General features: G+C 36.4%; 1 protein-coding gene across 1 annotated transcript; it reads right to left on the bottom strand.

Annotated features, from left to right (window-relative positions):
• Nucleotides 1–3,358: 3,358 nt before the first annotated feature.
• On the bottom strand, nucleotides 3,359–8,865 carry LOC101883222 (uncharacterized). Its single transcript, XM_021479241.3, has 9 exons — nucleotides 8,597–8,865; nucleotides 7,445–7,942; nucleotides 6,461–6,775; nucleotides 6,180–6,277; nucleotides 6,029–6,079; nucleotides 5,138–5,519; nucleotides 4,878–5,054; nucleotides 4,632–4,761; nucleotides 3,359–4,471 (listed from the first exon to the last, which is right to left on the bottom strand). The coding sequence occupies exons 1-8, from the start codon at nucleotides 8,724–8,726 to the stop codon at nucleotides 4,643–4,645; spliced, it is 1,770 nt and encodes a 589-aa protein (XP_021334916.2). The 5' UTR covers nucleotides 8,727–8,865; the 3' UTR covers nucleotides 3,359–4,471; nucleotides 4,632–4,642.
• Between the last annotated feature and the right edge of the window lie 5,534 nt (nucleotides 8,866–14,399).

Here is a 14,399-nt window from a genome sequence, read left to right as displayed (position 1 = left end):
TCATATGAATTGAGTAATTGCAGTTTGTAAATTGGCAGTCGTTTCATAGGAAAATCTTATTGGAACAGGCCCTTTCTTAACAAGCTCAGAGTGCTCATCATCTGATGGGTGTTTACTTTATATAAAATAGATGTTTTCTTTGCATATGTGGATTTCTTTGGTTGTTACCAACATCTCATGAAAATTTCACGTCAACGGCACCTTTAGAAATATGTTTGCTGAGAAAAATGGTGACGTGTGTTAGAGTTGGGCTGATAGTCAATGCCATCGTCCATCGCCGATGGCCAATAGACAACACAATGCTGAGCCGGCATCGCCGATCCTCCGCCCCGCCCCGTCGCAAACCCGCTCGCGAAAAATACACACTCAGGCCCCGTTTACATTAATACGTCTTAGTGGTAAAATGGCGTTTTAGAACGAAATTGATCCACATCCACACCTAGACCGTGTTTTACCTAGCATTTCTGAACAGCCCTCTGTCCACTGAAAACGCACATCACGAGACCACACACACACATACACAGCCACACACACACACACACACACACAGCCACACACTGTCATGTGCTCCTTTGAGCTCCAGAGAGCAGTGCACGTCAGACAGTTTATCAAGGATGTACCGCTGGATCGCGTCTCACTATAGCTGTTAAACCTGATATTCAGACATCCCAAGTCCCCTGGAAGTTCCGGGAGTCTCTATGCATTTGTGGGACTCATATTACCCGCAAACATCGCGCGTCTCCCTCCTGGTCCTCAAATAAGTCGCCTACTCTTCTCACCCCCGGATCCCTTCTCGCTCTTCAGACACGTCGCGCGCACTCTATCGAACCCCACGAGTTTCTCCCAAAAGATAAGACGATGTACAAGAGACATCATTTTGATGAAGAAATATTTATCAGCTTTTATTAACATTTACAAACAAAAACTTTGTCAGAATTTGTCAGAGATATGAATAATTTGGGGCTTGACTGTACATATTTAGTAGGGGTGTCAAAGTTAACTGTTTCTTCGGTGCACCGTGATGCAGACGTGGACAATGCGATATCAGTTCAGTAATACATGATAACCGGTTATTACAAACTGACATCGTTTATCTCATATGCACTAAAGCGAGCGCGAGTAATTAAAACATCCTAATATTTAAAAACACAGAAACTCTGCTGGAGCCAGAGCATTAGAGCCAATCACAGCCCTTTCTGTTGAGTGGTTGACCTTTCATAGGGGTGTAACAACTCGACAGTGCTCATAAAGCAAATAAACTCATTGTTTATTTGCTGTAAATGCTCATGTTCCTTCTTGCATAAAATAAAAAAATATATAAAAATGATATATATGTATTTATATATATAATAGTAGTCTTAAAGAGAATTAAAAGAGGTCCTCATTATTTTTCAGTCGAATAATTTGTCATGTATTTGATTAAATGAAACAAGTGTTGTGAATACAGCACCATCTTGTGTTCGACGTGTTGTTTACACTCGATTCAGGCATGTGCACATCAATACCGCATCATTTTTGTGATACTGTTTAACAATTACTATTTTTGCGTTACTGTCAGCGGTAGGTTTGGGCTTGTAGAGGTTTGCATTAAAAAACGCTATTCAATGGGTAATTTAATTAATAATCTGAATTATTCTCGTCAATTTACGACCGTACTTGAATGAATCCCTGCTAGCAACAACTTTTCAGTTTTCGGGGGCGAGTTCCTCTGCTATTCATTGTTTGTCTTTCAGATGTATTGGATTTAACAATTATCTGAATATAATTCAATATTTCTTTCAATAAATAAAAAAAAAATCACCCATATTTTGTATTTCAGGAGTTCAGTAACTGAAAGAAAAAGAAATCAATTGGTAAAGACTTGAATCTGATGGAGCAGATTTGCCAAAAAGTGCATGTTAAGCATTTTTTCCTATATAAATCCCTGATGTGGCTTTTAATGCATGTCTGTTATATTACTCAAGGCAAGAATTTACTTCTGTCACGCTTTAAGAATAAACAGTAAAAGGATACAAACAATGTGTCGATGTGTGAGGCATATTCAGTATATCAGGCCTGCAGCAGAGTAGAATACCTGGGTAGATCTAGTGACAAAAATTAGGACCAAGTTCTCAGACGGGTGCTCAGGCTGGACATTTTCCCCATTGATTATGAAATAGTAATGAAATATGTACAAACGTAGAACAAATATGTACATCTTGCATCTCTTTTTGAAAAAATAAAATAGAAATGAGAGAAAGTATATTAAAATCACAGGTATAAACAGTTGCAAGAAGTAAAAAAAGAGTGAATAAACATATAAAACATTCAAATTATTTACTGTTTTTTGTAGCTTTTCTTTTTCTAGTGTTACACAGTGTAGTATTATATTGTTTAATCTTATTAAACATCATTGGAAACTTCTAATTTCATTAAAGGTTGTTTATTGTCGACGAATGTGCTTTAGATTTTTAAAATACACAAACAAAAAATTTAAATATTCGCACTAACAAAAACACAATACTGTCCACTGAACCCAACAAGGGCCTCCTAAGGCATCTAACAAGTATTTATACAGTGGTTCTCAATTCCAACCCTCAAGTCTAAACTGTTCTTTAAACTGGGATTGTCAAAGTTTAAACAATTTGGAGTCTCTAAAGTTTGTCTGCAATGTTGACTGTACCAGAAGGCAAATATATATGAACAACAGATCTGACAATGTTCACTTGTGTGATGTTCACTCACCATTTTAACCATGATAAAGAAAAGCTGCAATCGCACACTGGAGTCCAATCGCACACATTTATACTTCTGTTTTTAGAGATTTTATTTTGCTCAGTGTACTGTTAGTCAATTGAGTCTACAGTTTAACAATGTCCAGTCTGAAACTCTGCTCTTTAAATAAAAGATCAGCCCAGTACACTATTTGTTGTGTTAGTATATGATACTGTAATATAAAACAACACATTGTCTAACAGTAAAACCTTCCCTGTGCTTCCAATTGGCTAAACAGACTCATAGTAAATCATAGTAAACACAGTAAATGGCACTACTGGTTTGTTAAAGAGATTCCTTCACCCTATAATGAATATCCTGTCATCTTTTACTCAGCCCTTACTATGAGTTTCTTGTTATACACAAAAGAAGATGTTTTGAAAAATGCTGGAAACCTGTAACTATTGACTTCCATTGTGTTTGTTTTCCTACTGTGGACATCAATGGTTACAGATTTTCAGATTTGTATCTTCTTCAGTGTTCAACAGAGGAAAGAACCTCATCGGTTTAGAAGCACGTGAGTAAATAGTTGAGGGAGAACTCTCTCTTTAATTGAGTAAGGAGTGATTTAGAAAACTCACAGAAATGATGATCAGAGCTTCAGTTTGATTCACAGGATTTTATTTGACTTATTAGCCAACAATACATAAAAGCAGTTCATCACAAAACAATTCAAAGAACAATTCATTACAAAACAATCATGAACACTTCATTATAAAACAATCAGTCTCTCTTATGACAGAACACCAGATTCATTAATGAGGGAGAAAATAGTCGAGCAGATCTTTGATGACACTTTAGAGGAGAAAACTGTGACAGCACTGGAGTTAAAGTTCAGTTCACTGAAGAGCAAATCCATCGATGCGCAGCTCCACAAGTCCCAACCAAGCAAGCCAGCGGCGACAGTGGCGAGGAACAAAACTTCACTAATTGACAAAAGTGAAGGAAAAAACCTCGAGAGAAACCAGGCTTGGTTGGGCACGACCATTTCTCCTGTGGCCAAAGGTCTTGTGCAGAGCTGCAGTATTTATTCACCATTATTGTCATTAATTGCTCACCTCATGTCCTTAGATCAAATTCATGTTTAGTTCATATTGAGAACACAAATTAAAACATTCGAGATGAAATCTGAGAGCTCTCTGACCCTCAAACCGCACGTCCAGAAGAGCGCAGTGCACTGTATGTGTGTCGCACTGCTGACGTTTAACCCAGAGGCCTGCGCGACTTCCTCTCATTTAAACAAAGCGTGTGCACATCTGAGGAAAACGTCAGCAGTGGACACACACACAGTGCAGGACAGAGCTCTCATGGTTTGATTTCATCTCAAATGTTTTCATTTGTTTTCTGAAGATGAGGAAAGGTGTCAGGGGTTTGGAGCATTAAACTTCTTTAATGCAGAAAGAAAAACACAAAAATATTAAAATAAAAATAATGACTTCAGAAGTCCTGTACTGCACTGGATGTGTGTCGTACTGCTGACGGATAACCTAGATGCCTGCGCGACTTCCTCTCATTTAAACAAAGCGTGGGCACATCTGAGGTAAACGTCAGCAGTGGACACACACACAGTGCAGGACAGAGCTCTCATCAACACACTGACACTGAAAAGTAAGATCTGAGGGGTTTGGAATGACATGAGGGAGTAATTAATAACTTTAACAGTCTTGTGAAATTTCTGGAAATGCTGCTGTTCTCCTCTTCGCTTCTTTAGTGTTTTCTAAAATGAAGAAAAACAACACAAAGTTATTTAAGCAGTGATATGAAGGGCTGTCAAATAAGACTTGTGACTCTATAAAGAGCAGAAGAGGAAAGAACAGGAATAGCATGAAGCAAAGAAAGACTGAAGATGTAGTTTTGTGCTCGGTGTGTTCCTCTACCTCCTCTTGTCTCACTGCTGCACAGGATTTGGGCTCGTTGGATTGAACCACCGGTGCTCTTCTAACTGATGTAACTGCAGTCGCTTCTCTGGATTGCGGACCAAACACTGGGAAATCAGGTCCAGGCAATCTGAAAAGTGACAGAGAGAGTGTGAAATATGTCTGCATACTCAAGATTCATGAACGTGTTTAAATCTCACTACATCAAATTACGAAACAAACGATTGTTCAGAAGAGTCTGCTTACCTAAAGATAAGGTGAGGTCTGTCTGGAGGTCTCCAACGATTATCGAATGCGTGTCGTAAAAGGCCAATCGTGTATGCAATATTTCATACAGGATGAGGCCTAATGTCCAGACGTATGCCGGGTTAGGAAAGAATGTGGGATCCCTCAGAACCTCAGGCGGTGTGTAAAGTAAGGCTCCTGTAAGAGAGACATTTTCAGAATTCAGTCATTTCATAAGACAATACTGTGACCAAAGAAACTCCCACAAAATGCCCACTCACCTCGATAATCACTGCTGTTGAAAGGCTCGCTGGTAATTAGCCGAGCACAACCAAAGTCAATCAGTTTGAGCTCTGATCGGGGTTGAGTCACCAGGATGTTCCCCGAGTGCATATCTCCATGGAAAACTCCACGCTCAGCGCAGAACTTGACAGCTTGGATCAACTGACACATTAACCGGCGTGCGTGGTTTTCATCAATGTCCAATGAACTTCTGAGATAATAAGCCAAAATCTGGGATGACTCGGCGTACTCCAGAAAGAGAACGAAGTCGTTCTTATTCTTAATCCAGTGGTGTAATGTGATGATGCTGGGACAAGGTGGGTCCTTCATCAACTTAAGCATGATTGCCACTTCTGCAAGCACAGGTTTGGAATGACCATCCTAGAAAAAAAAACAGATTTCAAAGATATTACCAAAGCAGAATGGCACAAAGTACAGAAACAAAAACTTCACAAAGTAAATAATCACTAAGCTCCTGTTTGGACACATGTTTGCTGGTATTTAAGCATTTAGTCATGCAGTTTAAGCTAAAAGAGGACTCGACATGTGTGTGTTCTGTCTGTGTGTATGACGCAATGATCATTTTTACCTGCATTAATGTTAAATGAATATTAATTAACTCCACAGCCCTACATTCATGTGTTCAAAACTAGTCTCTGGGTTTATTTCTTCTGCTGAACACAAAAGAAGATATTTTGAAGAATGTTGATAAACCAGTAAGCAGTGACTTCATAAGTATTTTCTTTATCTACAATGGAAGTCAGTGACTCTCTGTTTCCAACATATCTGCTTTTGAGTTCAGTTTAAAGTGGTCCAGACAGGTACGGGACAAGTGAAGGATGAGCAAATGGTCAGCACATTTTCACTGTTGTGTAAATTGTTCAACTTACAACGTCGAGATAACGGTCCTGTTTACGCTTCTTGATGTACTTCAGGGCAACCTGCGGAAAAACAACAACAAATGAAATTAAAGCCCACAAATGATTTATATTGAGTAATCAGGAGGAAAATGTTGACTGAATTTGAAAAATAGTTCTCTACCTTTGTTCTCTCATTAAATACGTGAGATCCCAGATACACCTTGCCATAACTTCCTTCTCCAATCAGGTCTTTCACTTCAAAAAGACCCACCCTAGATCCTGAAACACAGAAAAACAGCAGGGAGATTTACTTGCATTGTCTGGTGTGAAACGGATCAAATAAATGACTCAAATCCTTTAAATCTGGATCTAATGCAATGAGCTGAAAGCAGAAACTTCCATCAGAATTGCAGGAGTAAACTGATTACTAATTTATAATAATAGAAGGAAATGATCACTTACCAAGAGTGAGCCCAGAAGCCTCATTAGGCTCCTCAAGAACTGACTCTGACTCTGACTCAGACTCAGACTCGGGCTCGGACTCGGACTCGGGCTCGGGCTCGGGCTCGGGCTCTGGTTCAGGTTCAGGTTCAGGTTCAGGTTCAGGTTCAGGTTCAGGCTCAGGCTCAGGTTCAGGCTCGGGCTCGGGCTCAGGTTGTGGTGTAAGATGCTGGACTACATCCGTGTCACAGCACAGGAAAGGGCGCGTTGCAGCCTTCCATACTCTCTTGAAGAAAGCAGAGACTCTTTTGCCTTTCCTTCCTTTCTTGGGTTTTTCTAAAATGAAGAAAACAAACAGAAACATCTCCATGAACAGAGCTGCAGCTACAGCGCTCAGCATATTCATATATGCAGTACACCCCATTTAGAAAATTAATGTTTTTATCCATTTTTCAGTGAATCTGGGTAATATATATTGGTGCATTTGAACAAAACACATTTATCAAACAGATTTATTTATTAAAATCATAATTTAGTCACAGAACATCTTTAGAAATGGAAAGATAATACAATTAATATCATGCAAAATATTGCAAAATTTACAAACTACAACATTTCAACAAAATTGTCAATATTTTTTGTTTCTTTTTGATTTTTGCTAATTTAGAAAATTTAATTGAATATTTTTTCCTGAACATATACATTTGGGCTACTCATTTTTGAACCATTATTTAGTTATTTTGTTAGATAAGCTCCAGATTTGGCTTCAGTTCTGACTAAACTAATGTACATGCACAAATATAATATTATAAAGCCTCCTATAGAAAATCTGAATTTAAATGAGAGATTAGTGGGGGGTGCACTCATATATGTTTAGCACTGTATTAATTAGTACACAACCAACAGTACAGCAAATGACACTGTCTGATTTATAAGCTAAAAACAACAAAGCATAAAAAATAACAGACGGCAGAAATAAAATGAACCAAATTCAGGATGACTCACCATCAGTCCCATCAATATCAGAGGGGTCTTGAACAGACGGAGGCGACTCAGGACAGGCCGAATCTGCATCCGTCATGTTCTTAATATTGGAGAGGTCATGGACACTGATTGGCTGGGGATCTTCCCAGACCTGGCCTGGCAGACACACCAGCTCAGTATCAACATGACCTGTGAGGGCCGTCGAGGACTCTGGACGGGCCGGATCTGCATTCGGCACATCTGCTGTTTGCTCGATGCTGAAGGGGCCCGGAACACTCAACGGCTGAGGGTCTTCACAGACCTGGCCTGGCTGCCACACCGGCTCAAGGTCTGCATGTGCTGCGACGGTCCTGGAGGGACCTGGAACAGGCAGATGCTGGAAATCATCGACATCTGACCGTGGTTCAAAGGGAACCACTCTGTTCCGGTCACAGCAAAGGAAAGGGCGCTTCACAGCCTTCCATGCTCTCTTAAAGAAAGCAGAGGCTTTATTCCCTTTCCTCCTTTTCTCTGTGTTTTCTGAAATAAAGGAAATGAACAGGGAAATATTAGAAAACTCTTTAATCACAGGTTTAAAATAAACACACTGTTGTAAATGAGAAATATGAAAGACAATCACACAAAAGAAACAACAACAATAAATGTACAATTATAATAGAAATTTTTTTAAAACTAAAATTAATTATGTGGAATTGCAAATAATTTCTATGATGTAAAAAATGACAAACACAAGCTGACAAATAGTCGGTAAGTCATAAGACCATATTAGACATCAGGAAAAAACCTAAAAGCAACTATTTAGCAAAAATAATTTTCTGTTATATTATTATTAAGGAGAAAGTCAGAATGTGTGAATATAAAACCAACTTTACCTCAATTGTATTAATTCCTCCCTGCTTGAACAAATAAAGACTTAAATATAATATTCTCACTCAGTTTGCTAAAATATAACAAATATTCCTCCACACCATCAAAAACTAAGAAAATTACTGTGCAGGTCTACACGAAGGATTTAAATTTTAAAACACATTACAATGAAGAGACGCTGCATATTTGCTACACTAATAACCTTACATGGCAATATATAAATATTATTTTACTTTTAACTTCATAATTTACTGTATTATTAAATAATACGTGGGAATACACTGTTTTTGTAAACTCTCATCTCACCTGTTGGGCTTCTCATCAAGGTAGAAGGTGAAGGAGAAGCCATCGTGTCACTTCGATGATTTTCGTTGACAAACTCAGTCGTGATCGTATTAACTCGGTTAAAAAACGCAGCTGACGTGTTATTTGCCATTTGAGATGCAAAACAAGTCGCTAAAGTCGTTAAATCAATGTTCACTGTACTCGTTCGTTTGTCACTCTGAGGAAAATCTGAATTCTGTCCAGTGACGTCACGGCAATCGAATTCGTTCTATTTATTCGTCATCGGTGGTTCTCCTGAGATGCAATTATCTTCCTGGAAAATTGCCACTTAAATTGTCCAAATTTCACCAGCAAGTATTATTGGCTTGGAAATTTTTTTTTCAGCATAACTTTTCTCCTCATAAAGTTCTCTTATGGAATAATTATCTCATTACCTCTAGAAACAAATCTTTATTTTTACATAAATGGTATCAAAGAAACATATATTTTGTTACAGATTTGTTCTATGATAATGGAAACATACTATCTTATGAGGATTTTATGAGGATACATAACTTTCCAATTCCTTTTAAAGAATTTCACCAAGTGGTTAAGGCTATTCCAGCTGGCTTAATACAACTAATTAATAATCACCTTTCTTATGGAGGCGTTAAAAAGATACTCCCAGAATTAAAAATTGACGGTGTTGACATACTTTCTCCATCATATAATAAAAACATATAATATACAATATAAAAAACATATAATATACAATATAAACAAGTCTTTCAATCTAAACACAAAATATCCCCTAGAGGGAAATATTATTGGAATGAAAAAATTATTAATATTAATTGGAAAGCTACCTGGTCAATACCCTTTAAATTTTGCCTTTTAAATAAGGTTAAAGAAGTGCACTTTAAAATACTTCACAAAATGTATCCTTGCAAAGCAACTTTATCTAAATTCATGGATATTGAGAGTACTTGCACATTTTGTAATATACATGAGGAAGACTTATCTCATCTTTTCTATAACTGTGATGCCTCTCGTAAATTTTGGAATGATGTTAGTGACGTGTTATTTGGGCAAAGAAATGTTAACTACAGGCTATCTTTAAAAGATGTGATTTGCACTTTTTCACACACAAAAAGAACATTCGAGTATGTTGTTAACTTCTACATTTTACAAGGTAAATATTTTATACATAAACAGAAATTTGCGAAATGTGTACCAAAATGTAATATTTTTTTATTAGAAATGGAAAATCTGAAAAAGTCTCTAATGCAAATTAAAAACAAAAAGAATGATTTAATGTTAGTTTTCATGAAGGAATTTTTTTCTAGTTCTGATCCCCCGCTGTAGTCGATGATTGTATCCTAAGTTATTATTTTAGTTTATATGTATAGAAGTATTTTGTAATATTTGTATTTTTTTCGTTTTATTTATTAAAAAAAAAATTTTTTTCTTTTGAAACTTTTTATTACATTTTTTTCCTGTTATATATTACTTCATCATTTTTGGATCTTGTAACTATAGTAATGTTTATGGATATAATATATATCTGAATTATTGTATTTTTATTTTATGTAATGTTTCAAAACTATAATAAAAAAAAAAAAAATTTGTCATCAGTGGTAGGGACCAGTGGTCCATGTCCCACATGGGTGAAGAAAGAGGAGGTGAGTGTTTTTAGTTTGTTATTAGTTTATCATTGGTATGTCACTGTTTAATGCTGTACGATGTTTGACTAATATGAAAAGATCACAGAAGTAACATGAAACAAAAAAATATATATTTATTTGATTAAAAATAGATATTGATGTATGTTTATATCAAAACCCATTATAATGATGAAAAACTGCTGAGTTGCTCAATAAAAACTGCAAGTTCCAAGTGAAAAAAGTGATCAGTGAAAGTGTTTGTTGTGTGTGATTTATCTTTTAGCTTCAAACCACTCCAAACTCAGGGCCCTAGCATTTTAGAGAAATAAGCTGCAGGATAAAAAGTATATATATATATATATATATATATATATATATATATATATATATATATATATTGGTATCGTCGCTCCCTACACGCAGAGTACGCAGGCTGCGTAGAGCCTCAACTCCGGAGGGGGGCACCATCTCGGTTGCTCAAATTTTTTTTATATTTATTTACTGATATCAACATAAACTGAGTTTACATCAAATATATATTGATAATAAGTTGTTAAATACGTTAAAAAAATTATTTTAGGACGGACGCATTAACAAACATGTGACGTAATTTTTCCGTGCACGCGGCTATCCTTGAGGCTGCCAGCTGCATATAATTATAATAGATGCAAGTTGCAGGTTCATGCCTGGGAAAAGACAACAGCCGTCTGGAGCCGAGAAGAGGAAGAGAGTACAATATGAATCGCGTGCATCACTTTCGGGTAACTTCCATGAATCTGGAAAACTTATTTTTGGTTATTCAAGTATACTAGTGAGGCTAACGTTTAAACTTCGCCACAACTGCTATGCATTGCGCTTTAGACAGGACATGTTCTATGACTTTTGGCGTTTGCCCCTGATAATTACACAAACTCAATTATTGTTATTAACTTGTGCAATACAATTCTGCTTGCACACCAACTGTAAATACACATGCACTGCACAATTACTTCACTCTATGTATTATTTATTATTATAGTTATTATGTATATATTATATATATTGTATATTGTATATATGTTATATATTATTTCATTCTTTGCAGACTGCAATTATTATTGTTTAGTGTTTTATCTATTTCTTTACATTTCTTATTGTTGCTGTTGTTATTGCTTGTATCATTGCAATGACAATAAAGTCTCTTTAGTCTTTTTTGTACATTACAGTTTGAAATAACAAAACTGAGTAATATTCTGTGATTTCTGAAAGATCAATAATATAAAATGAGTAAAATTACGGTAAATCACTGGCCAGAAACCATTTTTATTGCATGAATTCATTAATGATTATTTTTTCTGAATGTTATAAAGTTTTAAAGGTTTAAAATTACAGCAGTTAATTCTTGAAAAACACAAATGTCTTTGATTTATACCGAAAGCAAGGGTCAGCTATTGTCAGCATAGATTACAGTGTAAATGAAATATTTTGGTTGTAGTTTGTAAACATTATGAAGAGTGCTTGACTAGCCCGTTGTTTTAATGGTATGTCATGAGTTTTTCTTTAAATGACTAATTTCTTCTGTATTGTACATGGAGGTCAATCCTGCTGAAGTTTGCCACAAAAGAAGATGAGGTGGCCTGACCAGCACTGCTCCAAAGACACCAGCAGCTGCACAGGTAAAAGTACAGGATGCAGCACTGAGGACCGTCCATCTCTACAGGTACAGACAGGGTTTATCCCTTATCTTTTGTAAATGTTTGAAATTGGGAATGCTTCTGCAGAAGACATGTCAGTATTTATTTTGATCTAAACTATTATTTTGTAATGCAAATATGTGAATGTTTAAGTATAACTTGAGTCTTTATATGCATATTTATGTACATAAATAAATAATTACGTTTAAATCTTTGTGTGATTTTATTCCTCTGTGGGGGCACCACAGTAAAATTTTGCATAGGGTCACCCTTTTGGCCAGCAGCGGCCCTGATATATATATATATATTTCTCTTTACCATAGAAAAGATTTCTTCAACACATTTCTAAACATAATAGTTTTAATAACTGATTTCTAATAACTGATTTATTTTATCTTTGCCATGATGACAGTAAATATTATTCGACTAAATATTGTTCAAGACACTTCTATCCAGCTTAAAGTGACATTTAAAGGCTTAACTAGGTTAATTAGGTTAACTAGGCAGGTTAGTGTAATTAGGCAAGTTATTGTATAATGATGGTTTGTTCTGTAGACTATCAAAAAAAAATTTACCTTAAAATTAATTTTAAAAAAATAAAAACTGCTTTTATTCTAGCCTGAATAAAACAATTAAGACTTTCTCTAAAAGAAAAAATATTATCAGACATACTGTGAACATTGCTTTGCTCTGTTAAACCTCATTTGGGAAATATTAAAAAAAGAAAAAAAATTCAAAGGGGGGCTAATAATCCTGACTTCACCTGTATATATACAGTGAACATATATATTATTAATATATATATATAAATAAATCAGTTTTTTCTTCTGGAGAAAGTCTTATTTGTTTTATTTCAGCTAGAATAAAAGCAGATTTAAACTTTTAAAAAACATTTTAAGGTCAAAATTATTAGCCCCTTTAAGCTATTTTTTTCGCTAGTCTACAGAACAAACCATCGTTATACAATAACTTGTCTAATTACCAGGGCCAGACGGAATCTGCGGACGTTTTTTGCTATTTCTGAATTTTGGTAAAAATCTGCGGATTTCTGCGGAATCATTTTGGGAGTATCCAGCAGAGTATCATAACTAAAACCTTAATATATGAAATAAAAAGTAATTAATTACTGAAAAAAATGAGTAAATTCAGATTTACACATTTACTCAAGTAAATAAACAGAATAAATGATGGGCTGAAAATCTGCAGAAATCTGTGGAATTCTGCATGCGCAGTTTCCGTGTGGGCCTACTAATTACCCTAACCTACCTAGTTAACAGGTAGTTCTAATTAATTAGTTAGTTCTAATAATTCAGGGGGGCTACTGAAACTAAATCAACATTCTTCAGCTTTCCATTAGCAATCGTCAAACTTAAAGTGAACAATTTCTCCCGCTCTGGAGCTTCAGTTAAGAAATCTGTGAATAAATTATAACTTTAAACATTTAACAACAGTTTTTCATATGAATTGAGTAATTGCAGTTTGTGAATTGGCAGTCGTTTCACAGGAAAATCTTATTGGAACAGGCCCTTTCTTAACAAGCTCAGAGTGCTCATCATCTGATGGGTGTTTACTTTATATAAAATAGATGTTTTCTTTGCATATGTGGATTTCTTTGGTTGTTACCAACATCTCATGAAAATTTCACGTCAACGGCACCTTTAGAAATATGTTTTCTTAGAAAAATGGTGACGTGTGTGTTAGAGTTGGGCTGATAGTCGATGCCATCGTCCATCGCCGATGGCCAATAGACAACACAATGCTGAGCCGGCATCGCCGATCCTCCGCCCCGCCCCGTCGCAAACCCGCTCGCGAAAAATACACACTCAGGCCCCGTTTACATTAATACGTCTTAGTGTTAAAATGGCGTTTTATAACGAAAATGATCCACATCCACACCCAGACCGTGTTTTACCTAGCATTTCTGAACAGCCCTCTGTCCGCTGAAAACGCACATCACGAGACCACACAAACACATACACAGCCACACACACACACACAGCCACACACTGTCATGTGCTCCTTTAAGCTCCAGAGAGCAGTGCACGTCAGACAGTTTATCAAGGATGTACCGCTGGATCGCGTCTCACTATAGCTGTTAAACCTGATATTCAGACATCCCAAGTCCCCTGGAAGTTCCGGGAGTCTCTATGCATTTGTGGGACTCATAATACCCGCAAACATCGCGCATCTCCCTCCTGGTCCTCAAATAAGTCGCCTACTCTTCTCACCCCCGGATCCCTTCTCGCTCTTCAGACACGTCACACGCACTCTATCGAACCCCACGAGTTTCTCCCAAAAGATAAGACGATGTACAAGAGACATCATTTTGATGAAGAAATATTTATCAGCTTTTATTAACATTTACAAACAAAAACTTTGTCAGAATTTGTCAGAGATATGAATAATTTGGGGCTTGACTGTACATATTTAGTAGGGGTTTCAAAGTTAACTGTTTCTTCGGTGCACCGTGATGCAGACGTGGACAATGCGATATCAGTTCAGTAATAC

The sequence above is a fragment of the Danio rerio genome, chromosome 10 (assembly GCF_049306965.1).
Source record: "Danio rerio strain Tuebingen ecotype United States chromosome 10, GRCz12tu, whole genome shotgun sequence".
NCBI lineage: Eukaryota > Metazoa > Chordata > Actinopteri > Cypriniformes > Danionidae > Danio > Danio rerio.
Note: the sequence above shows the minus strand (reverse complement) of the source record. Positions and strands in the feature narration are given on the sequence as shown.

Coding starts and splice junctions, on each gene's coding strand:
- LOC101883222 (XM_021479241.3), bottom strand. CDS start 8,726: ATGGCAAATAACACGTCAGCTGCGTTTTTTAACCGAGTTAATACGATC. Junction 5,520..6,028: donor AGGACCGTTATCTCGACGTT/GTAAGTTGAACA, acceptor TTTTTTTTCTAG/GATGGTCATTCCAAACCTGT. Junction 4,762..4,877: donor AGACCTCACCTTATCTTTAG/GTAAGCAGACTC, acceptor GTCACTTTTCAG/ATTGCCTGGACCTGATTTCC.